We start from the raw sequence: 27,013 nt of genomic DNA, 5'->3' as shown, positions 1-27,013 counted from the left end.
AATGCTTTGCTCTGATTAGGGGGTACTTGAATTAAAAAAAAAATTCACAGGGGGTACATCAATGAAAAAAGGTTGAGAAGCACTGGTCTACAGTGTCGACAGTTTGGCCTCTAGAGGGCAGGCAGCTTACACACATCCATGCAAAAGTGTGTTTTAATTTCAGTAAAATTTTACTGCACTAAGATGAAAAGCCCATCAGGCTATAGAAGCAAAGGAAATAGCTTGAAGAGGGCTTAAAATATTGCTTACGAATAAATACTTCTCCCTGTCAGAGTGCTGTGTAATACTTGTTACTATCAATAATTATTGATATATTTTATGACTTATGGAAAATACCGGTAAGGACCAGGAGAAAAATATATTAAATGTAAACATTTTTTATATAGAATGTAACCTTTGATTATAATCCCCAAGGCAGAAAAGAGAGAAAACATCCACACAAGTATGGAAAACACTCAATGTAAACAAAATTCTAAAATCACGTTGAACACGTAAAGGGGCTGTTTGCAACATTTGCACAGATGCCTAGAGGGCGCTAACTTTCCAATGTATTTTAAGTGTTAAGTCCCGCCCTTTTCCGGCTTCTGTGACGTAATGACATAAGGTATGGGTGTAGTAAGCTAATGATAAAGATTTGAATAGTTAGGATTATCGGTCATATTATTTGTATTCTATAATAACAACAACATGACTGCAAACTGTTTGTTGCTTCTTTTGGACTGCTTTTGTATGTGTGCACGCGCTCCCTGCATGAACTTGTGACCGCCATAAACACCAATCATTTTATTTGGGACGGTACGAATTTGTTCCACAAATTTTGAAATTGTGAAAAATATAGACAGTTATAACACGGGTTTTGTTAAACTAATAATGGTAACATAAGCCAGCCAATTGTGTTCTTGTTATATTGTTTTGCTTTAGAAAATGTAACTGTGAGCAAATTCTGTGTAAATGTTGCAAACAGCCTCTTAACATTTACACAGATGCCTCGATTGATTGATTGATTGAAACTTTTATTAGTAGATTGCATATATTCCGTACAATTGACCACTAAATGGTAACAAACAAATAAGTTTTTCAACTTGTTGAAGTCTGGGTCCACGTTAATCAATTCATGGTAAGGGCGCTAATATTGCAATGTATTTTTCACAGTATATCCTGCCCTCTTATGGCTCCTCGTACGCAATGATGTAATTACGTACATACGTAGCACATTATCTTTAGGTGTTTTTCGCTAATAATAGCCTTTTGGATAGCTAGCGTTAGCTGTCAATGAACCGCCGCGTCCCACCCGAGTCCTGGGGTCCCCGACATGTCCAAAACGCACCCAGCAAAGTCGCACTGTGAGTGGGGGGAAAAGTTGGAAAAGTGGGCAAAAGTCCCGAAAATTTATCAAAAATCACACCCAGGTTCGAGTCCCACAAGTCCCGCCGCGTCTCACCCGAGTCCGGGGGTGCCTCACATGTCCACAACGCACCCAGCAAAGTCGCACTGTGAATGTATATTCTATCATAACAACAAAATGACTGCAAATTGTTTGTTGCTTCTTTTTGGACTGCTTTTGTGTGTGTACTGTCGGAGGCAGATATTTACATATATCCGAATTTAAGTTGTACTTCTTCCATTTCTTTGTCATATTTGAAAACAGCTCGTCTTTTCCACTTCTTCTCTTGATGCTCTGTCAGCAAGCAAACTCTGTGTGTTAACCTTGAGTTCTTTGGAATGTATTATGGCTAGGGAGACGTTGTGTTTTTGTTATGGCTAGGGAGGTGGAAGGGAAGAGAGACCATTTTGGGTGTGCGGGATAGAAGGTTCTAGGGTTAGACTGGTCTCAATCTAAAATGTATATTGTCAAAGCTTTGAGAATATATACAACAAAATACCTATTCTGTCTCTGGTGGTTTTTCAACTCAGCTTTAAGTGTCGGAAAGAACTTGGGAGCGAATTGTGACTTGAATTCCCTGGGAGGAACAACTGGTCCAAAACGCAACAGTACACACGCCCCTTGCGCATACGTGTTGACGAGACCGGCTAAACACCAATCATTTTATTCGGGCCGATACATTTTTTTATTACATAAACTTCGTAATTGTCAATAATTAGAGATGTCCGATAATGGCTTTTTTGCTGATATCCGATATTGTCCAACTCTTAATTACCGATGCCGATATCAACGGATACCGATATATACAGTCGTGGAATTAACACATTATTATGCCTAATTTTGTTGTGATGCCCCACTGGATGCATTAAACAATGTAACAAGGTTTTCCAAAATAAATCAACTCAAGTTATGGAAAAAAATGCCAACATGGCACTGCCATATTTGTTATTGAAGTCACAAAGTGACCTCCTCATGCTCTCTCAGGGAGAGCATGTCCCAAATTCCAAGCTGCTGTTTTGAGGCATGTTATAAAAAAAATGCACTTTGTGACTTCAATAACAAATATGGCAGTGCCATGTTGGCATTTTTTCCATGACTTGAGTTGATTTATTTTGGAAAACCTTGTTACATTGTTTAATGCATCCAGCGGGGCATCACAACAAAATTAGGCATAATAATGTGTTAATTCCACGACTGTATATATCGGTATCGGTAAATAAGAGTTGGACAATATCGGAATATCGGATATCGGCAAAAAAGCCATTATGGGACATCTCTAGTTTTTGACCAATCATTTAAGAGATTGTCTGACCATACTCTCTCTGATTGGTCAAAAGCCCCTCACATGACTGCAAAGCGCCATGTTTGGGACCAACTCTGAAACAGAATTGTCCATACTATTTATACACGGCTGTGATTAAAATGATCCATTTAAGGCCCCTAGTGGCCTTGGTGCGCCAGGTACTTAGTGGGGAGAAAAACTATACATGAAAGATGCTAAAAGGTCAACGTATGCTAAGCTATCTGAACAAACATCCAAAGTAAATGAGTGTAATATATAATATGTCTTCAATAGTAATAAATTAATAGTATATGTACATTTTACTCTGTTCCTTTATTCCAGGCCAAAGAGGAGCTTTTGTCCAACGGGCGTTCTGGTGATGAGGATGACGAGGAGAGCGAAGAGGTGGACGATGAGGGAGAGCTGATGCTGAAGGATGAGCCAAAGGATGAGGTCAACATGGAGGATGACTTGGAGTATTACAAGGAACACATCAAATTTATCGACAACATGTTGCTGGGATCCGGTGCATTTGGGAAGAAGATCTCCCTGAGCAGCTTCCCTCCGTCACTCACGGCCGCTTCAAGCCCGCCACCGCCCATCGAGGCCGCATATGAATGGAAGCCCCCAAAGAAGAACCCGTATCAGTCGGCCCACCACCACCCTGAGCCGCTGCCCACTGTATCATCATCAGCGGAGGACTTTGACTACAGCTCATGGGACGCCATGTGCTACTTGGACCCCAGCAAGGCGGGCGAAGAGGACGACTTTGTGGTGGGCTTTTGGAATCCATCCGAGGAGAACTGTGGCACCGAGCTGGGGAAACAGTCCATCTCCTACGACCTGCACACGGAGCAGTGCATCGCAGACAAGAGCATCGCCGACTGTGTGGAGGCTTTGCTTGGCTGCTATCTGACCAGCTGTGGAGAGAGAGCTGCCCAGATGTTCCTCTGCTCCTTAGGTCTAAAGGTGAGCACCTCCTTCTGTTACTGTTGGGTATTGTTTACATTTTAACCAACCCATACTGGCCAAATTTCTACTTTTAAAACGGTGCTGGGGCCTCATGGAGTTGCGTGGATTTCCTACTAAAAAATAGGCATACGCTCAAATCTACAAAAAATTGTATGCAAGAAAAAATTTAGATATATTAAAGCAGTGGTAGGGAACCTGTGGCTCTTTTGATGACTGCATCTGGCTCTCAGATCAATCTTAGCTGACATTGCTTAACACGATAACACTTCACCTTCCAGGGGACAAATGTGCTTCCATCTCCTACAATCATGTTCTACAAAACATCGATTTTTGTTTTTTGATTAAGAGTTTGAGCAACAGGCTTCCGTAGTGGCGTGTGTGCTCTTTGAGGGGTACAAAGTTAGCAGTTAGTATTTGTTTTTACTGGGTTTGCTGAATATTTGCCTGTAAGTGGCACTCTGTTTTATATTTGTTATGTTGCTTTTTTCAGTTTATTTTAAACTTCTTAATTTAACAGTATTTCCACATGTATGTGCACTTAATGTGTATATTAATGTACTTTTCTTTGTATGCTTAGTTTTATATATAACTTTATTGTGAATACTATAGAGATGCGCGGTTTGCGGACACAACCGCGGATTATCCGCGGATCGGGCGGATGAAATAAAAAAAAAAAAGATTTTATCCGCTCGCGGGTCGGGTCGGGCGGATTAATTAGATTTTTTTTTTTTTTTTTTTTTTTTTTTTTTTTTGCGGGTGGCAGTTAAACCAATTCGGAAATATATATACATAGTTAAATGTTGTTACCCACATACGAAAAACGAGCAGGCACCTGCTGCATATGCCACAACAGAAGAAAAAAAAAGAAAAGAGATGGACACTTTTACGGAGCGGAGAAGGGACGCCTCGCCGGGGTCCGGGACCGAGGCCCCTTCCCCCGAGAGGGCCCCACCGGGAGCCGTAGCTGAGGCGATCCGCGAGAAGGGCCCGACGCACGTCCAGGGTCACTACCACGCCCACCGCACCGACACCCCGCCTCGTCCGCCTTCGCCGCGGCCGGCGTCACGCGCAGCAGGTAAGCAGCTTACCTGCCCGCCACCCCCGTGGCTGGGGGCTCGTAACATGGGTCACTCCGCGTGCTCCGCCCGCGCAGCTTACCTGCTTGCCACCCCTGTTGCCGGGGGCGCGTAACAGGGTTCACTCCGCGCGCAGTGTGCTCACGAAAGGGGTGGGGCTCACCCTGGTTGATATAGAGAGGACGGTGGCCATAGAATTTCATTTAAGGTTTGTGATAAACCATCAAACTCATTTGTTAAAAGGACTCTATAGTAATATAAAGCGAATTTTTCTGGACATTATCATGCAAGAAAAGTTTATTTTTGGGATCGCGATCACCGCGTAATGATTTTTAAAGGTTGCATTACATTATTAACTGTCCCATGTGATCAGCCAGTGCGATTGGAAGTCCATGCTCAATTATTGCCTCCGTAAATAAAACTTCGGCATTTATCACATCCAAAGAATCTGTTTGGGCGACGAAAAACTTTGAAAGTTTTCCACTTGTATCGCTAGCAACGGCATTAGACTTGTGTTTTTTTGTCCCAACGTGGTCTTTTACATCGCTAATTCCTCCGTGTCCGATCGAAAAATCTTGTCTGCACAAGGTGCAATTCGCGTAGTTTTCACCCTTTTTTTTTTTTAAATTAATATTAGATATATAACAACGGGCGGATGGCGGGCGGGTGCAGTTCTGATCAAACGTTACATCGGGTGGATGGCGGATGGTTGACGACTTTCTGACACGGTTGCGGATGAAATAAATTGCCTATCCGCGCATCTCTAGAATACTATCAATTAACAATCTCAAGTCGTTTTTGTCATCTCTAATCTGAAAGATTTCACATATTTGCCACGCTAAATTCCATCATTCAGGAAAGGCAGAATAATATACACTCATAATTTGATATAATTCGGCCCAATATATCACGATATTCTATATAACGCACTCATGTCATGAACTTTGTATTTTTGCACGTTTACATTGCGGTGTGGTAGTCCATGTACTGGGGTCTAGGACTAGCTAACAAGCTAAATCTGTTATGCGTGTTATTTGTAGGCCAATAAGGGCTGCTGCAAAACGGACTAGTTAGCTCAATACAGCTAACGCTAGTTAGCGTGACCAATCGCTGATTATGCAAATTATTTGACGTCGTATTGACACCGCTACTGCCACGCTACAAGCCACGCCCCCTCCACCTAGGGGTGTAACGGTACGTGTATTTGTATTGAACCGTTTCGGTACGGGGGTTCCGGTTCGGTTCGAAGGTGTACCGAACGAGTTTCCACATGGACATATTAAGTAGCGTAACGCACGTTGTGTAAACAATGCACAACACACGGCATGCTAGCAGCTAACGGGCTACGATAGACTGACCATACGTCCTCTTTTCACTGGACATGTCCTCTTTTGCGGAGCTGTCAGGGCGGAGTTTCTTAAATGCCTCAAATGTCCGGCATTTTGAGTTAGGGTTACGTGTATTTTCAATGTACGTTCAGGGTTAAGAAGGGGTTAAAAACAAAACAAATTGTGCGTGCAGCAGCATTGGTGAGGGAGTGGCAGAGACAGAGAGAGAGAGAGAGAGTTATGATAAACGCGCATGCGTCGCCAGGCTCTGCTTTTTATCCATAGATTTATCAGATAAAATTTTTTATTATCTATAGCAGGCGTGTCAAAAGTGTGCCCCGGAGGCCATTTGCGGTCCACAGCTAATGTTTTAAAGGCCCACGGCACATTCTAAAAATACTATTAAAATAAACAAAAACATAAAAGTGAAATAAAAAAGCTTAAAGGTTAAATGTAATTTAGAAAAAGTTGCAATGTTGACTAATAAAACAAAGCTGTTTTTTCTTTCTTTCAAACTGTCATTGCTCAAAACATAATATTGAAACAAAATCAATGTTATTATGAATTATTGACCTATCCAAGGTTCCCATTACTTCACATCAAATATTCCACTAAGAAAAATATTTTTGGGGAAAAGATTTTGCAAATTTGGTAAATAAATAACCCCAAAATTTATATTTTGTTGTTTTCTTACTGTACCGAAAATGAACCGAACCCTGACCTCTAAACCGAGGTACGTACCGAACCGAAATTTTTGTATACCGTTACACCCCTACCTCCACCACAAGTGTATTGGCAGTCTGTGCGAAATACTGTCCAGTGTTGGCTAAAAAAAACCTTGTGTCAGTGTGATGAATATTAAAGCTCTTTTTCCCCCTCATATCAGTGCTACTAAATATTAGTTACTATTAATTGATACATACAATTGTCTGGTCACTACATTTTTGTTTCCACTGTCATAATTACAGAGTTTGGGTATGCATCCCTAGTCTTTAGTCAATATAAAATGTTGCAACATGATGTCCTTTGTGCTCCCTTTTGGGGAATTAATCAACAGAAAAACATTTGTGTAACATTTTACTAATTGATGGTAAATGATGCAAAATAGGTTTCCTTTTTTGACACTTTAAGCAACATTCTGTTTTTTTAAAAGACAACTAAAAGAACTTGGTTGATGATTTGTAAGGTGCTTGCGAGCGCAGCTGAAATGTGTGTGTAAGAGCACACATAGGGCTACGTGTCCCAGAAATGATTTGGTAAGATTGACAGCTTGAATGCACAGCCTTTCTGCTCTTATCCTCCTCCAACCCATTTTAGGGCCACTCAGGTGTTGTCAGATTTTATTGCTACTTTCAACAGACAAGTGCTGTCCACACACACGCTTTGTCATTAAAATGCCTTGTATGATATTGGATAGGTAAATGGTCATTTACTGACGACCGGCTTAAAAATATAAAGGTTTGTTCGCCAAAAATCCCGAACTGTCACAAAAAAAACTAAACGCAGACTTTGTGTTAAATCTCAAGTAATTGTCTATTTACCCAAATGTCACTTTTTATTTTTAACTGAGGCGTATGGTATTCTGACACTTCAAATCTGTGGGAACCCGACAAATGTATTTTGAATTAAAACAAGATATATTAATGTAAAGTCATTGAAAGAGTGACATTTGAGTCTTTGCTATTGTGAAAATGATGTCATGCCATGCGTACATACTTATCAATTGGATAGTGATACTTTCCAAGCGTGTTGTTTATGAATACATTGAAAGACCTAATAAACAGTAATATTTGATACCAGTAACATAAATAAATAAATAAATAACAATTGATTAAATTCCCATTACGTTTATAAATTTAACGGAAATGTGCCCTAAGGTGCCCTAAGATAAAGGAGCTGGTCGGATCTCTCAATGAGGTGGCTAGCTGCGTTCAACCAAATGTTAGAACTGTCTGCATTACTTTATGTACAATAAATAAATAATCGATTATTAGGTGTGTAACGGTACGTGTATTTGTATTGAACCGTTTCGGTACGGGGGTTTCGGTTCGGAGGTGTACCAAACGAGTTTCCACATGGACATATTAAGTAGCGTAACGCACGTTGTGTAAACAATGCACACCGAGGCACAACACACAGCATACGATAGACTGACCATACGTCCCCTTTTCACCGGACATGTCCTCTTTTGCGGAACTGTCAGGGCGGAGTTTCTTAAATGCCTCAAATGTCCGGCATTTTGAGTTAGGGTTGCGTGTATTTTCAATGTACGTTCAGGGTTAAGAAGGGGTTAAAAACAAAACAAATTGTGTGTGCAGCAGCATTGGTGAGGGAGGGGCAGAGACAGAGAGAGAGTGAGAGAGTTATGATAAACGCGCATGCGTCGCCAGGCTCTGCTTTTTATCCATAGATTTATCAGATTTATTTTTTTATTATCTATAGCAGGAGTGTCAAAAGTATGCCCCGGAGGCCATTTGCGGCCCACAGCTAATGTTTTAAAGGCCCACGGAACATTCTAAAAATACTATTAAAATAAACAAAAACATAACAAAAGTGAAATAAAAAAGCTTAAAGGTTAAATGTAATTTAGAAAAAGTTGCAATGTTGACTAATAAAACAAAGCTGGGTTTTTTTTTCTTTCAAACTGTCATTGCTCAAAACATAATATTGAATCAAAATCAATATTATGAATTATTGACCTATCCAAGGTTCCCATTACTTCACATCAAATATTCCACTAAGAAAAATATTTTTGGTAGAAGATTTTGCAAATTTGGTAAATAAATAACCAAAAAATTTATATTTTGTTGTTTTCGTACTGTACCGAAAATGATTAAGGGGTAGCGGGGGGTGTATATTGTAGCGTCCCGGAAGAGTTAGTGCTGCAAGGGGTCCTGGGTATTTGTTCTGTTGTGTTTATGTTGTGTTACGGTGCGGATATTCTCCCGAAATGTGTTTGTCATTCTTGTTTGATGTGGGTTCACAGTGTGCCGCATATTTGTAGCAGTGTTAAAGTTGTTTATACGGCCACCCTCACTGTGACCTGTATGGCTGTTGACCAAATATGCCTTGCATTCACTTGTGTGTGTGAAAAGCCGTAGATATTATGTGACTGGGCCGGCACGCAAAGGCAGTGCCTTTAAGGTTTATTGGCGCTCTGTACTTCTCCCTACGTCCGTGTAATAATAAATGATAAATGGGTTGTACTTGTATAGCGCTTTTCTACCTTCAAGGTACTCAAAGCGCTTTGACACTACTTCCACATTTACCCATTCACACACACATTCACACACTGATGGAGGGAGCTGCCATCACAGCGAAGTTTTAAAAAGTCATACATTTTACTTTTTGAAACCGATACCGATAATTTCCGATATTACATTTTAAATAATATGTCCAATAATATCGGCAGTCCGATATTATCGGACATCTCTAATTAAGAATGTACATTTTTGGATATTAATCATGAAATGTTACTTGATTACAGAATTGCTAATATAAATATTTATTTTACAGACAGAAAGTTACAGGAATGTACACTTCATCTCATGTAACATATGAATGTTTTAGGGGGAACTAAATGTGATCTCTGAAAGGGGTACGCAATCTTTCCAAAGCAGGACCCCCACCCAGGCATAAAATACTACAGGACATAGCTGATTAAAAAAAAACAATATTTAAGTGGGCCAAATCACTTGCCTTCAAAAATAATTTCATGAAAATGACTACTGTCGCTTGATTATAATAATAAGACATTTGAATTGTTATGTCAGGTTTGAGACAGATGTGCTGCTGGTATGGCCACAGTGTGCACGTCTGTATACCACTGAATGCTCGGGGTGTTTTTGCGTTTGCTCACACACATGAAAAATTAGAGGGAACTTTGTTGGTGACAACATGCAGAAAAGGTGCAATTTTGATACAAAGTTTTGTCAGGCAAGGTGTAATAATTCCCTGGGACTGAGAGTGCGATATATTGTACCGGATGTGTATGTTTGCTTGCTTACCTCGCACAAGAAAACTGTTATTGGCTCTTCCTAGCAAACCTTCACTTTTCATATTTTTCTCATTTATGCGTTGCGGGGGAAACATGCAATTGCTTCCCGCATTTTTTGCGAGTGGCGCATCAACAGGGCATGTATACACAGTAAGCGCTCGGCAAACACTCTTCAATTAAAAGAAATGTCTAATGAGGGAGTGCAGTGTCGCTTAGTTGCAGCTTCAAACTGGTACGTAACATGGCGCCCTGTAGTCACGTGAGCGCCTTTTGACCAATCATTGGGGAGATCGCTTGAAACCCGGCTCTGAGCAACCATCCACAATGAAAATATTGTCAGTCCTGCCTATAATTGTGTCTATATAATATGCAGTGTTTCCCACAGGACAGGCATCTATTTGTGGTGGTGTGGTTGGGGGGTGGCGGCGGCAGCGGCGATGACAAAGAAGAACGCCGAGTTGGAATATAATTACAACATTTTATGTACATATTTATATACAGATTTGAACAATTAGTGATTCACTGAAATATATTTATTAATTATGGTTCTTACAAAAAATATATCTTATAAAATATAAAAGCTAAAATGTCTCTTAAAGCTCTGCCCCTTTAATTAGTGAATACTAAATAATTTTACTTTAGCCTACTACTACAACCATATTATTTACCAGCAACATGAAGTGAAACAGAGGCAGAGGTGTCCTGCCACAGTCAGTCAACCTCCTCCTCCTCCTGCTGCTGCTGCTGAACAGGTCGCACCTGTGGTCCGGACTGTAGGCCTACCTCCTCTCCAAGTCGAGCCCTTTTCGGCCGTTGAAAATATTTTTCTATACTCATCTGTGTGAAGGAGTGAACATCCAACATTAGAATTTATTACTAACGAGCAGAAGCGTTCTATGTACAGTGCCGTCTAACCTTAAGCGGCAGCAGCTCAACACATGCAGGGTTCAACGTTAAGGTTTTTTTCTACTTGCCTGACTTCTCAAATCTACTTGCCCCAATATTTTTACTTGTCCTGCCTAGGTTTTTTTCTGGCTGTGTAGTGCTCATGGCTTATATCTTACTAAAATTCTTCCCGTTGACTATTTACAACACTACACAGTATGTATTATTATTATTATTATTATCATCTATAATTACATTTAAATGGCATTGCATACATGCAAAATTAAATGCCTTTTCACATTATTTGACCAGTAGCAGTTACACCCATCTGAACAGGTCAGCCACCTGTTTAAAGCCCGATCACAGTTGAAATCTTGAAATGAAGGGCCTTTAATGGCCAAAACATTAACCTGGACAACATTTTAACAGCTGGTTGGCTCAGATTAGATTCTTTTCATTGCATTCACATGCTGCAGTGGACAGTGGACAAATTTAGCTTCAGTCCATGTGTGTTTATTGACAACAGGGTTATAACCTGGACACGTTAGCTCGTCGGTATGAAAACACGTGACTGTTACTACGTGCATGAAGCAGCGTCAGGCTGCTCACCGTCAGTGAAACGCTCGGTGAAATCGCGGATTAACGTTAAATATATGACGAGCCGCGAGCGATGCAGCTATAACCTATCTACCTATATTACCCTCGTATTATGATCCCGTCCGTCCGTCTGTCCCTCTTCTTCTTCTTCTTCTTCTTCTTCTTCTTCTTCTTCTGGCCCACCAGGTGAATTAAGTGCTATTGGCGGAGTTACAATGCATAGTAGGCTACCGCCACCTACTGCACCGGAGTTGTAACTACAAGCAACATTCACAGACAGTCCCATTGCTTTTATGAGCGGTCGAGCGAGTCAAAAGCCGAAAAATCCATTTGTGGCGGACGTAATTCTTTCGTGGCGGGCCGCCACAAATAAATGAATGTGTGGGAAACACTGATATGTATTGTGCACACAGGTGTTGCCACTGGAGAGAGGGATCTTGATCGCAGACAGCCAGCCCAGCCCAACATGTGCAGTGGGTGACCTGTGCTACGGCTGGTTAAAAATCCCACCGCGGTGCATGCTGGAACATCCAGACGCAGAGAGAACACTCAACCACCTGATCTCTGGCTTTGAGAACTTTGAAAGAAAGATCAACTACACTTTTCAGAACAAGGCTTACCTCCTCCAAGCCTTCACCCATGCTTCCTACCATTACAACACCATCACAGGTAAAACTGCTGCATCTGTCTTTAACCTCCAACATGCAATCACTGTGACAATATGTTTATATTTGAGCCTTTGTGAATGATGTACATATGGTTCGTCTTTACTTTTTAGATTGTTACCAACGATTGGAGTTCCTTGGAGATGCAATTCTTGACTACCTCATTACAAAGCACCTTTATGAAGACCCCCGGCAGCACTCCCCCGGTGTATTGACTGACCTGCGCTCGGCACTTGTCAACAACACCATCTTTGCCTCTCTGGCTGTCAAGTACGACTACCATAAGTACTTCAAAGCCATCTCGCCTGAACTGTTCCACGTTATTGATGACTTTGTGCAGTTTCAACTTGAAAAGAATGAGATGCAAGGCATGGACTCTGAGGTAGGTGCAACTTCTTCTTGGTCTACCCGCCTAAAGGTATTATAATCTTATATGAGCAATTGTAATTACCGTATTTTTCGGACTAAGTCGCAGTTTTTTTCATAGTTTGGACGGGGGTGCGACTTATACTCAGGAGCGACTTACTTGTGAAATTATTAACACATTACCGTAAAATATCAAATAATATTATTTAGCTCATTCACGTAAGAGACTAGACCAGTGGTTCTTAACCTTTTTGGAGGTACCGAACCCCACCAGTTTCATATGCACATTCACCGAACCCTTCTTTAGTGAAAAATACAATGTTTTTTTTTTTTCAAATTCAAGACAAAGTTATATGTTTTTGGTAACACTTTAGTATGGGGAACATATTCTAAGTAACAAAGACTTAATTTAGAGTTATTTGGACACTAGGGGAACATATTCTAAGTAATAAAAACTTAATTTAGAGTTATTTGGTTAGGGTTAATTAGGGTTATAATAAGGCCATGCCGAATAAGGCATTAATAAGTACTTAATAATGACTAGTTAAGAGCCAATATGTTACTAATTTGCTGCAAACCAGTCAGCTGTTGCCGTATCCATAATACGCCGATAGGGAAAAGTTTGTATTTACACGATGAGTCGGGTGTGTTTTGACCTCCGCCGAACCCCTGAGGCCGACTCACTGAACTCCTAGGGTTCGATCGAACCCAGGTTAAGAACCACTGGACTAGACTTATAAGATTTCATGGGATTTAGCGATTAGGAGTGACAGATTGTTTGGTAAACGTATAGCATGTTCTATATGTTATATGAATTTGAATGACTCTTACCATAATATGTTACGTTAACATACCAGAATCAGAATCAGAATCAGCTTTATTGTCATTACGCAAGGTAACGAGATTGAGGCCATTCCATACAGTGCGATGTGTGCATGCTAGAAAAACAATGTGCAAATATATAGAAATATAAAAAAATAAAATAAAATGTAGAAGTGCAATGAATATGGTGTGAAATGAATATATACATGAAAAAACAAAACAAAAACAGGGTGGTTGGTGGAATGGGTTATTGCACCGAAGAGAAGGCAGTTATGAGGGACAATGGGGCAGTCCGTTCAGGATGGTTATGGCCCTGGGGAAGAAGCTGTTCTTTAGCCTGTTTGTTTTGGTTTTAATGCACCTGTAGCGCTTCCCAGAGGGCAGCAGGTGGAACAGGTCAGAGCCAGGGTGGGTGCTGTCCTTGATGATGGCACTGGCTCTGTTGAGGCAGCGGGAGGTGTAGATGTCCGTCAGAGAGGGGAGAGGGCGGCCGATGATCTTCTGAGCCGTCTTGACCAGGCACCTTCTCAGTTGGTTATTTATGCCTCATATAACGTACACTTATCCAGCCTGTTGTTCACTATTCTTTATTTATTTTAAATTGCCTTTCAAATGTCTGTTCTTTGTGTTGGGTTTTATCAAATACATTTCCCCAAAAAATGCGACTTATACTCCAGTGCGACTTATGTTTTTTCCCTTCTTTATTATGCATTTTCGGCCGGTGCGACTTATACCCTGAAAAATACGGTAATAGAATCATCTGATCATAATGTCAACTCTTTGCCAGTTCTACAGCTCGCCGTCTTCTATTTTAATGACAAATCTTAGGTTAGAACGTAGTAGTTGTATTTGAAAGTGGTCCTGTTACATTGGCAATGATCCAGTAAATGTATATACTGTATTTTCCGCACTATAAGGCGCACCGGATTATAAGGCGCACCTTCAATGAATGGCCTATTTTTAAACTGTGTTCATATATAAGGCGCACCGCATTATAAGGCGCATAGAATAGACGCTACAGTAGAGGCTGGGGTCACGTTATGCATCCATTAGATGGAGCTGCGCTAAAGAGAATGTCAACAAAACAGTCAGATAGGTCAGTCAAACTTTATTAATAGATTACAAACCAGCGTTCTGACAACTCCGTTCACTCCCAAAATGAATAAACAGCTGTTTTATTATTTTCCCCGAGGTAAAGTCAGTGACGTGGTATTTCGTTTATCTTTTAACAACAGCAAGGTTTAACATGTAGTGCAACGTTTATATCACATAGTGGAGGGGAACTTTTCCTCGATTCAATAAACACGTAAAAAACAGTCTGATACAGTTACGGTAAATCAAACGTTAGTGCAATCACAATATAGTAACACTCGAAATAGTGCAGAGCAATAACAATATATCAATAACTCAACGTTGCTCAAACGTTAATGTCACACAACACAACACACAAAATAAACATGTAAAGCTCACTTTATCAAGTTATTACTCATCCACGAATCCCTCAAATTCTTCTTCTTCAGTGTCCGAATTAAACAGTTGGGCGAATACGGCATCGTCGAAGTCGTCATTAATGGAGTCAGTGTTGCTGCTGTTGTCTGGGCAGTTCAGTGACAATTCCTGCCTTCCTGAAAGCTCGGACCACAGTTGAGACTGATATATCAGCCCAGGCATTTATGAACCACTGGTCTTTACATGAACACACAAATGGAAATGAAACGGCACGCCTCGCGCAGTCATATAACCCAGCATGCACCGCGCGCTTCTTCTCCTACCGGGGAAAATGAAGTCGGCGGCTGCTTATCGTAGTTGCGAGACCTGTTGTGGCTCAATATTGGTCCATATATAAGGTGCGCCGGATTATAAGGCGCACTGTCAGCTTTTGAGAAAATTGGAGGTTTTTAGGGGCGCCTTATAGTGCGGAAAATACGGTATTTGGACTTACATTCATAATAAAACTGTAGAAGAGCGATCGCAAACAGATGTCCATCCATCCATCCATTTTCTACCGCTTATTCCCTTTGGGGTCGCGGGGGGCGCTGGAGCCTATCTCAGCTACAATCGGGCGGAAGGCGGGGTACACCCTGGACAAGTCGCCACCTCATCGCAGCAAACAGATGTCTCTTGCGCATATTTATAAAAAACAAAACAAAAAAAAAACTTGTCAGACCTATCCCCCCCACACACACTGCGTTTGCGCAGCCAGATTTTAACTGTAGAGGAGCAATTGCAAAGAGTTGTCTATGTTGCAGATGTTACTCACTTCTGTCACACCAATCCCAGACACACGTGCACTGTGTATTTGCACACTTGGATTGTAACTGTAGAGAAGCGATTTTTTTATTTTTTTATTTAGCCTTTATTTAACCAGGTAAAATCCCATTGAGATCAAAGATCTCTTTTCCCAAGGGAGACTTGGCCAAGAGGGCAGCAGCAAGGTTACATTAAAAACAGTAAACAGCACATAAAATATCAAATTTACAACATTAAAACTTGCTCACATAACACATGTGCATACAGACGAGGTAGACTGCAATCCTTTCACAGAAGCTTTAAACTCATTTAATGTAACAAGGGTTTGAAGTTGAAGATTCGATTGTAGGTTATTCCAAGCCTTCGGTGCTGAAAACCTAAACGCTTTCTTGCCCAGTTCAGTTCTTACTTTGGGGACGACAAATTGCAGAACATTCATTGAACGAAGATTGTGACTTGTTTCTTTGTTAAAAGATAAGATAGATAAGATGGAGTGATACCCAGAACTGTTTTGTAGATGAACACATACCAATGATTGAGGCGTCGAGCACATAAAGACATACCATATTTTTCGGAGTATAAGTCGCTTAGGAGTATAATTTGCACCGGACGAAAATGCATAATAAAGAAGGAAAAAAACGTATAAGTCGCAGTTTTGGGGGAAATTTATTTGATAAAAGCCAACACCAAGAATAGACATTTGAAAGGCAATTTAAAATAAATAAAGAATAGTGAACAACAGGCTGAATAAGTGTACGTTATATGAGGCATAAATAACCAACTGAGAACGTGCCTGGTATGTTAACGTAACATATTATGGTAAGAGTCATTCAAATAACTATAACATATAGAACATGCTATACGTTTACCAAACAATCTGTCACTCCTAATCGCTAAATCCCATGAAATCTTATACGCCTAGTCTCTTACGTGAATCAGATAAATAATATTATTTGATATTTTACGCTAATGTGTTAATAATTTCACACATAAGTCGCTCCTGAGTATAAGTCGCACCCCCGGCCAAACTATGAAAAAAACTGCGACTTATAGTCTGAAAAATAAGTTTTTCACTTTTGTCAAACCGGTCCCCCAGCACACACACACACACACGCACTGTGCATGTGCAAACCTGGATTATAGCTGTGGAGGAGGGATCGCAAACAGTTGTCTATCATGCATGTGCATGCGTAAATGTGTTTTTTTTCTTTTGTCAGACCAACCCCCAAACACACAATGACACTTACACACTGCATTTGCACACCTGAAATATAACTGTAGAGGAGCGATTGTAAACGATTGTCTCCATTGCAAGTGTGCGAGTGTTTGCAAACTAGTACAAACCCTGTGGCCCCTAAAATATGGTCAGGGTCGATTGAACAATACTGATCTAAATCACTTTGTTAGCTCCTTGTTCAATTTACATTGGGTACATTTACATGATTACGTTGTTACAACATCACTTTAGAGTTGTGTGTGTTTGCTATTAGCTGCGGCGCTCTGAAGAAGACGAGGAGAAGGAGGAGGACATTGAAGTCCCAAAAGCTATGGGGGACATCTTTGAGTCGCTCGCTGGAGCTATTTACATGGACAGCGGGATGTCATTAGAGATGGTGTGGCAAGTGTATTATCCGATGATGAGGCCGCTAATAGGTGAGGAAATGTTATTCATCATTGTGTCAATGATTTTTCTGACGGTTGTGTGATTTTAGAACAGAATGTGTGAGGCTTTATATGAAGCGAATTGTATTTTGTCAACAGAGAAATTTTCTGCAAATGTGCCTCGTTCTCCTGTGAGGGAGTTGCTTGAAATGGAACCGGAAACTGCCAAATTCAGGTAAGGGAACTTTTTTTTGTTATGTTTTACATTTGTATTTTTTTTTGTATAACATACCGTATTTTCCGGAGTATAAGTCGCTCCGGAGTATAAGTCGCACCGGCCGAAAAGGCATAATAAAGAAGGAAAAAAACATATAAGTCGCACTGGAGTATAAGTCGCATTTTTTGGGGAAATTTATTTGATAAAACCCAACACCAAGAATAGACATTTGAAAGGCAATTTAAAATAAATAAAGAATAGTGAACAACAGGCTGAATAAGTGTACGTTATATGAGGCATAAATAACCAACTGAGAACGTGCCTGGTATGTTAACGTAACATATTATGGTAAGAGTCATTCAAATAACTATAACATATAGAACATGCTATACGTTTACCAAACAATCTGTCACTCCTAATCGCTAAATCCCATGAAATCTTATACGTCTAGTCTCTTACATGAATGAGCTAAATATTATTATTTGATATTTTACGGTAATGTTAATAATTTCACACATAAGTCGCTTCTGAGTATGTCACACCCCCGGCCAAACTATGAAAAAAACTGTGACTTATAGTCCGAAAAATACGGTAGCTTCATACATTAGTGGCCAGAATATTTTGGACCTTTAAATTTAAAGCACATAGTTTTAAAACAAGCATTCAATCAGTACAATTTATGGTCATTGCCATTCAGTTAAAGTAATACTGCTGTTTTGAGGTGCTGTAATAGTTTTCTGACATAACATTAGGGTTTAACAGTTTTCAGGACTGAACCTTCATTTCAGTACAGAGGCAGAGCAATTCCCCACAATGTACGTACTAAGTCAGGGACAGGAAGTGTTAATGGCATCACGCATCTACTCGGGAAACAAATTTAGGTGAAACTAAAAAAAAATTACAATATCGTGCAAAGTTTGTTTATTCCAGCAATTAGATTTACAAGGTGAAACTAATATATTACTTAGGCTCATAACATGCAACTCAAGATATTCCGGGCCTTTTTTAAATATGATTTTTAATGATTATGGCGTACACAGATAACCTGTAGAAGCAACACAACCTTTTATCACTTCCATAAGTGCTCAGAACTTGAAGACCCAGCTTCGAGACACACTATCATTGTTTGCAACACTTGCAGTCCTGGGGAAATATATAAACCAGTGATGTTCAAAGTGTGGCCCAAGGGCCATTTGTGGAATGGAGCTTTTTATGGGCCTGTATAGCACATTGTAGAAATAAAAAATAAAAAAAAACACCAAAAAAAGGAAAAAGTTGCAACGAAAAAACAGAAACATTGATACAAATAATGAATGAAGCCACAAATATTTGTCTTTATATGGAAATGTATAACGTTTCCTTAGCCTTTTTTATGTTTATTTCATTACACATACCATGTTGTACTCTGTCTCAAAGTGTTAACATGTGCTCAATGTTTCCTTAACATTATTGCTATGTTGTCTATTACCATTGTTGGTATATTCATTATTCCTACATTGTTGATACAAATTATTTTTACAGTGTAGGGCTGCAACTAACGATTAATTTGATAATCGATTAATCTGTCGATTATTACTTCGGATAATAATCGGATAAAAGAGACAAACTACATTTCTATCCTTTCCAGTATTTTATTGGGGAAAAAACAGCATACTGGCACCATACTTATTTTGATTGTTGTTTCTCAGCTGTTTGTACATGTTGCAGTTTATAAAAAAAGGTTTATTAAAAATAAATAATAATTAAAAAATAATAATAATAATTTTGCCTCAACTAATCGATTTAATCGATTAGTTGTTGCAGCCCTCTTACAGTGTAATAATTATTGTTAGCTGTGGTAATGCCACTATGATACAACATCTGTATTATAATCCTTGAACAAAGTAAGAGTGAAACTCATGTGAATAATCACTGAATGGAAAACTGGGGGTGGGATTAAATAAATTATCTTCTTCCCACTCCCTTTCAGGCAAAACTGGACAATCATGCATTACATACTATACATTACCTTTTGCACTATATTAATTTATATTATTATGTGTTGTCAACTTTGTACTTTTTTTGTTATTACTATTTTTTATGTCATTGCCTGAAATAAATAAATGAAAAAAAATGAAAATGAAATGAATGACCTCAGCAACCTCAACACCTTTTGTTATTTTTTGTAGTTTTTACTAAGAAATCGTAATCTGGATGGAAAATCGGGATTTTATTTTTGACCAAAATCGTGCCGCCCTCAAAGTAATGTAATAATGTACAGCATTTGCCTTGGAGAGAAGTCAACTTCTACAGTATCTCTTTTCAGCTGCTTCTCTATCAAACACATCATCAGCGGCTTCTCCATACTTTCATGCATAAATGTCCGCCATTTAGATATTATTTAAACATCCTTAGCTTTATCGACTTATTCTGCTTCAGTATGGTGCAATTGCAGTATGTGAAATTTCATTTTCATATCAAAAATCGCTTCTGTTTTTTTAATGAAATATCAATAAAAATACGATCTAAACAACATTTTTCGAACGCTCACCTCGATTGGAAGTACTTGCTGTTTCTTCTTGCCTAAATGCCGCACTGCGTTGCAGGACAGGGAGACGGTCAGGAGCACCGAAACAAGCTCGCTAGTTTTGTTAACGGCTGTCAACTTTGCCGCTAATCATATTAGGATGATTACACTCTGAACACTGTTAGTTTCGAACCAGTTATAGTTCTAGAGTATTTATTAGTGGGGCGGAATGGCTCGGTTGGTAGAGTGGCCGTGCCAGCAACTTGAGGGTTCCAGGTTCGATTCCCACTCCCGCCATCCTTGTCACAGCCGTTGTGTCCTTGGGCAAGACACTTTACCCACCTGCTCCCAGTGCCACCCACACTGCTTTAAATGTAGCTTAAAGATGGCGGTAATGGGTTTCACTACGTAAAGCGCTTTGAGTGACGAGAGAAAAAACGCTATATAAATATAACTCACAATACAATTCACATTAGTACTTAAAATAAATTATTCACCCCTATACAATATCCTACCCTTATAATAAATAATTCACCCCTATACAATATCCTACCCCAATACCCTACTGTGCAATATTACCCTTCGAGTGCATTACATCCGACACTGATTGTCATTACTTTATTACTCCATTACTCTTTTTTTGTTTTGTATATTGTACAGGTTTTTTTTATATTGTACAGCAGGGGTGTCAAACTCAAATACAGAGTGGGCAAAAATGTAAAACTGAACAAAGCCGCGGGCCAAGGTTGAACAAATGAACCTTTTAATAGGGACCCAAACAAGTTTTGCATTGAATATTGAACAAGCAAGGCTTATATAACTTTATGGTGACATGCAAAATCGAGTTTCAAATAATAATAATAATAATAATTCAAAAATATCAATGGCATATCAAATAAAATTTAAATAAAAATGTAATGCCTCTTTTCTATTTGCAGCCTTCTGAGGTAAATATCAAAATACATTTTTTCCACAGGCTAATAATACATCTCAAAATAAAATAACAATAATGAATGAATCAAACACTTAAGCCTTGAAGTAGCAAGAGAAAGTGCATGAATAAAACGTTAATTATTGCTCAGTTTGCTACACTGATTTGCTTTAACACTGAATATGGAACAAGCAACGCTTATATAACTTAATAGTGCAAAATCAACTTTCAAAAAACAAACGAAAAAACATCAATGGTATATTAAATAAAATTAAATAAAAAATGGAATGCCTCTTTTCTATTTGCAGCCTTTGGAGGTAAATATCAACATTAACTTTTTCCACAGGCTAATAAATTTGAAAATAAAATAACAATGAATAAATCAACCATTCACGCCTTTTTACTGCTCAGTTTGCGACATACTGATCTAATCTGATGGGCCCAAGCCAGATACCTACCATCTTTTCTGGGATGCTAGTTCATTAATGTCGGGGCTCAGGTTGGGGGGGTCGGGGTTTGGTGGTAGCGGGGCGTGTATATTGTAGCGTCCCGGAAGAGTTAGTGCTGCAAGGGGTTCTGTGTATTTGTTCTGTTGTGTTTATGTTGTTACGGTGCGGATGTTCTCCCGAAATGTGTTTGTCATTCTTGTTTGGTGTGGTTTCACAGTGTGGCGCATATTTGTAACAGTGTTAAAGTTGTTTATGCGGCCACCCTCAGTGTGACCTATATGGCTGTTGATCAAGTATGCCTTTCATTCACTTATGTGTGTGTAGAAGCCGCATATATCATATGACAGGGGCCGGCACGCTGTTTGTATGGAGGAAAAGCAGACGTGACGACAGGTTGTAGAGGACACCTAAAGGCAGTGCCTTTAAGGCACGCCCCCAATATTGTTGACCGGGGAGAAATTCGGGAGAATGGTTGCCCCGGGAGACTTTCGAGAGGGGCACTGAAAATCGGGAGGGTTGGCAAGTATGAGTATTAGCGGTGAATGTGGTGTTACAGCGGCACCACCGCTGTATAACACCGGCGGGCCAGCTCTAATGTTGATTTGATATTGCCTCAAGGGCCAAATTAAATTTGGCCCGCGGGCCAGAGTTTGACACCCATGTTGTACAGGATTGCTTATTGTTTTTATTGGATAGTAGTCTGTTTATTTCAATTCTTATTTTTTATCTATTACTTGTGATTTATTTTTATTCTGACTTGAAATGCTGGTAACCCAAAAGCATAACGTTTAGCCAAGATGTAAACTGAAAAACTCATAAGTTGGTGCAGTGAATTGTGAATTGTATTTATTAGAGAATGTTCTGCTTATGTTACCCAAAATAAGAAGCACCGTGACCTTAAAACAGAGGTACGTACCAAATCGTGGTTATGGCACAGCGTTACACCTCGAGCTGGTACTCAGCATTCTGTGCTTTGTGTTTTTGTTCCTTTTTCCATGTAATCTGGAAGCAAATTGTGCATGGTAGTCCAATATTTGTACTGAACAAAAGTGTTCCTTGTCCACAGCCCTGCTGAAAGAACGTACGACGGGAAAGTCCGTGTGACGGTGGAGGTTGTCGGGAAGGGCAAGTTCAAAGGAGTCGGCCGCAGCTACCGCATCGCCAAGTCAGCAGCAGCCCGACGAGCTCTGCGCAGCCTCAAAGCCAATCAACCTCAGGTCCAAAACAACTGAGCTCCTCTCAGCATTAAGCACCTACACTATTGACGCTTGCGGAAAAAAAGCAGTATTTGCTTTCCAGCACAACACAAAGCTCGGCCCCCGTGTGCGTTCTACCTGTGATGAGCGTCCGAGGCAGACGGCGAGCACTGTGTGTGGAAACCTACGTACAATAGCTCTTTTTCTTTTTGCGCAAACACAATCTCTCTCTCTCTTTTTCGTGTCAACTCATCACCAGTGCTTTTTACACTGAGCAAGTGTTCAAAAGGTCAGGTTGCAATGTCTGTCCCGTGTTTTTTTCCCCTTAGCCTCTTCAGTGGACAACACGCGCACCTCGTCACATTGTCTCGTAAAAGTACGTAGAAAGGAGAATTCAACACTTAACTCCTCATCTTGTGCACTAATGCCAGTCAGCTTTTACATGTTTGAAAACATGCTCGAAGCAGATGTGGCTAACACGCACGTAGACACACACACACACACACGCACGCACGCACACACACACACACACACACACACACACACACACACACACACACACACACACACACACACACACACACACACACACACTACTGTGTTGCTGTTAGAAGTCTTGAAATTGTATTTTAATCATTCTTGCACTTGTAGTCTATTACAGTCTGTAATTAATGAGAATAGTGTGGTCACGTTGACAACCAAAATCTTACAGATTGCAAAGTATATGAATATATATGAAAATATCCCATTTTATTGTTGGCCTCAAACGTGAGGGCTCACTCTTATACCCTGCAAAACGGATAGGAGATGAAAAGATTCCCAACAAGTGTCATTTTAAACAAGCACCTGAGGTTGCATGTTCCTGTATTTGTATAAACTTTGTCAACTGGATTGCTTCCTTCCGCAAGTGTTTTTTATTCTCTCGACGTATGTTAAAATGTAGCACAGCGAGAGTATACGTAATGGCATCTCCTCGGTGATTAGGTTTTCACTACGAGAAGATCAGTGAGTCAATATTGCGCTCTGGAAGTCTTTCCACAAAGCAAACGTTTCAGTTTTGATACGAGAGTAAGTCAGTGACTCGTGCAGAATGCTGCCGACTTTTCTACTTCTGAGACAGAATTGTTTGTGATAGGTCTCTTTAGTACAAACACGCTTCTGTTCTCTCCTGCCAAACCTCTAGCAACTCAAAAGCCACGTTTCCATGCACACAATGTAGTTGATGTATAAACACAGTCAAAGTAAATGGACTAGTCCACCCAAGTGGGGCCATTTGCTTGCAATGCAAAGCAAACATTTCAATATGGACGCCACTAATTGAAATAAGAGGATATTAGCAATGCTATAGATCGCAAATATTTATCCAACCAACACACAATTGTGTTGTTGTTTGAGATAGCTTAAATCAATCTTTAAATTAGGGATGCACATAAGCCTGGTTCTTTAGACCGATACCAATGACTTATTTATATCATATTATTTTTTAGATGTGCATTTAAGTGTTACGTATTTTTCGGAGTATAAGTCACACTGGCCGAAAATGCATAATAAAGAAGGGAAAAAACATATACCGTATTTTTCGGACTATAAGTCGCAGTTTTTTTCATACTCAGGAGCGACTTATGTGTGAAATTATTAACACATTACCGTAAAATATCAAATAATATTATTTAGCTCATTCACATAAGAGATTAGACCAGGGGTAGGGAACCTATGGCTCTAGAGCCAGATGTGGCTCTTTTGATGACTGCATTTGGCTCCCAGATAAATCTTAGCTGACACTGCTTAACACGTAATCACAGTGTTAAAGGGGAACATTATCACAATTTCAGAAGGGTTAAAACCATTAAAAATCAGTTCCCAGTGGCTTATTTTATTTTTCGCAGTTTTTTTCAAAATTTTACCCATCACGCAATATCCCTAAAAAAAAAAGCTTCAAAGTGCCTGATTTTAACCATCGTTATAAACACCCGTCCATTTTCCTGTGACGTCACACAGTGATGCCAATACAAACAAACATGGCGCTAGAACAGCAAGCTATAGCGACATTAGCTCGGATTCAGACTCGGATTTCAGCGGCTTAAGCGATTCAACAGATTACGAATGTATTGAAACGGATGGTTGTAGTGTGGAGGCAGGTAGCAAAAACGAAATTGAAGAACAAACTGAAGCTATTGAGCCATATCGGTTTGAACCGTATGCAAGCGAAACCGACGAAAACGACACGACAGCCAGCGACACGGGAGAAAGCGAGGACGAATTCGGCGATCGCCTTCTAACCAACGATTGGTATGTGTTTGTTTGGCATTAAAGGAAACTAACAACTATGAACTAGGTTTACAGCATATGAAATACATTTGGCAACAACATGCACTTTGAGAGTGCAGACAGCCCATTTCAGGCGCGCTAAGAACATATATTTTTCCACGATTTCAGCACTACACAAAAATACTGACATACCCTCATCCGCTCTTTTTTCCTGAAAGCTGATCTGTCCAGTTTTGGAGTTGATGTCAGCATCTGCTTTGAGTGTCGCAGGATATCCACACATTCTTGCCATCTCTGTCGTAGCATAGCTTTCGTCGGTAAAGTGTGCGGAACAAACGACTGACCATTTTGTCGGCTTTCCCCACAGCCTCGTATTTTGAACAAAATTCGTCCAATTTCTTGCCACTTTCGCATCTTTGGGCCACTGGTGCAACTTGAATCCGTCCCTGTTCGTGTTGTTACACCCTCCGACAACACACCTACGGAAGTGAGAAAATGGCGGATTGCTTCCCGATGTGACGTCATCGCTCCGAGAGCGAATAATAGAAAGGCGTTTAATTCGCCAAAATTCACCTATTTAGAGTTCGGAAATCGGTTAAAAAAATATATGGTCTTTTTTCTGCAACATCAAGGTATATATTGACGCTTACATAGGTCTGGTGATAATGTTCCCCTTTAAAAATAACGTTCAAAATATAAAACATTCTCATTCATTTTAATCCATCCATCCGTTTTCTGTACCGCACCTGTTCAAGAAGTCGCATTATTGGTAAGAAGTATTTTATTTATTATTGATTAGCTGCAGAATAACAATGTTATTAAAAATAATAAGATACTTATTACACTCTAAAAATGTCGGTCTTACTTAAAATACTCGCATTTATTGTATTCAGTGTTAAAAAATATAATATGGCTCTCACGGAAATACATTTTAAAATCTTTGGCTTCCATGGCTCTCTCAGCCAAAAAGGTTCCCGACCCCTGGGTTAGACGTATAAGATTTCATGGGATTTAGCGATTAGGAGTGACAGATTGTTTGGTAAACGTATAGCATGTTCTATATGTTATAGTTATTTGAATAACTCGTACCATAATATGTTACGTTAACATACCAGGCACCTTCTCAGTTGGTTATTTATGCCTCATATAACGTACACTTATTCAGCCTGTTGTTCACTATTCTTTATTTATTTTAAATTGCCTTTCAAATGTCTATTCTTGGTGTTGGCTTTTATCAATCAATCAATCAATCAATCAATCAATCAATCAATCAATGTTTATTTATATAGCCCTAAATCACAAAAGTCTCAAAGGGCTGTACAAGCCACAACGACATCCTCGGTACAGAGCCCACATAAGGGACGTCGATGTGAATGACTATGAGAAACCGCATATGTGGGTAACCCCCCCCTCTATTCATCAAATACATTTCCCCCAAAAATACGACTTATACTCCAGTGCGACTTATATGTTTTTTTCCTTTTTATTATGCATTTTCGGCCGGTGCAACTTATACTCCCAAAAATACGGCATAGGGACGGCGTGGCGCAGTGGAAGAGTGGCCGTGCGCAACCCGAGGGTCCCTGGTTCAATCCCCACCTAGTACCAACCTCGTCATGTCCGTTGTGTCCTGAGCAAGACACTTCACCCTTGCTCCTGATGGGTGCTGGTTAGCGCCTTGCATGGCAGCTCCCTCCATCAGTGTGTGAATGTGTGTGTGAATGGGTAAATGTGGAAGTAGTGTCAAAGCGCTTTGAGTACCTTGAAGGTAGAAAAGCGCTATACAAGTACAACCCATTTATCATTTATTATTATAAGTCGCACTGGAGTATAAGTCGTATTTTTGGGGGAAATTTTTTTTTTTTTTAAAAAGTTAAAAATGTAAAAACAGTTTAAAGTCTCATACTGGGTTAAAAGCCAGTGAATAAAAATGGGTTTTAAGAAGGGTCTTAAAAATAGCCAAAGAAGGAGCCTGTCTCACATGGAGAGGGAGATCGTTCCAGAGTCTGGGACCCGCAACAGAGAAGGCTCTGTCACCTCTGAGTTTGCACTTAGATTTTGGTACCTCCAGGATTGGGAATATGCTAATCATATCTTCCTGTTTTTTTTCTTGGAAAATCCTGTTTTTTGTTTCTCCATGGAAAAAAAACAAAAAAAAAACATCAGCACCACCGTGACATCAATTACTGTAGATCCGCTTGACGTGCTTGTGAAAGTAGT

General features: G+C 39.9%; 1 protein-coding gene across 1 annotated transcript in view; it reads left to right on the top strand.

Moving 5' to 3' along the window:
- The window catches only part of dicer1 (dicer 1, ribonuclease type III), an 80,008-nt gene extending 53,355 nt beyond the window's left edge, over nucleotides 1-26,653 (top strand). Inside the window, exons 25-30 of the mRNA XM_061969046.1 lie at nucleotides 3,009-3,635; nucleotides 11,935-12,190; nucleotides 12,300-12,568; nucleotides 17,115-17,277; nucleotides 17,386-17,461; nucleotides 22,396-26,653. Of these exons, the coding sequence (XP_061825030.1) occupies nucleotides 3,009-3,635; nucleotides 11,935-12,190; nucleotides 12,300-12,568; nucleotides 17,115-17,277; nucleotides 17,386-17,461; nucleotides 22,396-22,561 (1,557 nt within the window). The 3' untranslated portion in view covers nucleotides 22,562-26,653. The remainder of the gene's footprint in view (nucleotides 1-3,008; nucleotides 3,636-11,934; nucleotides 12,191-12,299; nucleotides 12,569-17,114; nucleotides 17,278-17,385; nucleotides 17,462-22,395) is intronic.
- Nucleotides 26,654-27,013: the final 360 nt, after the last annotated feature.

This window comes from Nerophis lumbriciformis, linkage group LG08 (genome assembly GCF_033978685.3).
Source record: "Nerophis lumbriciformis linkage group LG08, RoL_Nlum_v2.1, whole genome shotgun sequence".
NCBI classification, from domain to species: domain Eukaryota; kingdom Metazoa; phylum Chordata; class Actinopteri; order Syngnathiformes; family Syngnathidae; genus Nerophis; species Nerophis lumbriciformis.
Note: the sequence above shows the minus strand (reverse complement) of the source record. Positions and strands in the feature narration are given on the sequence as shown.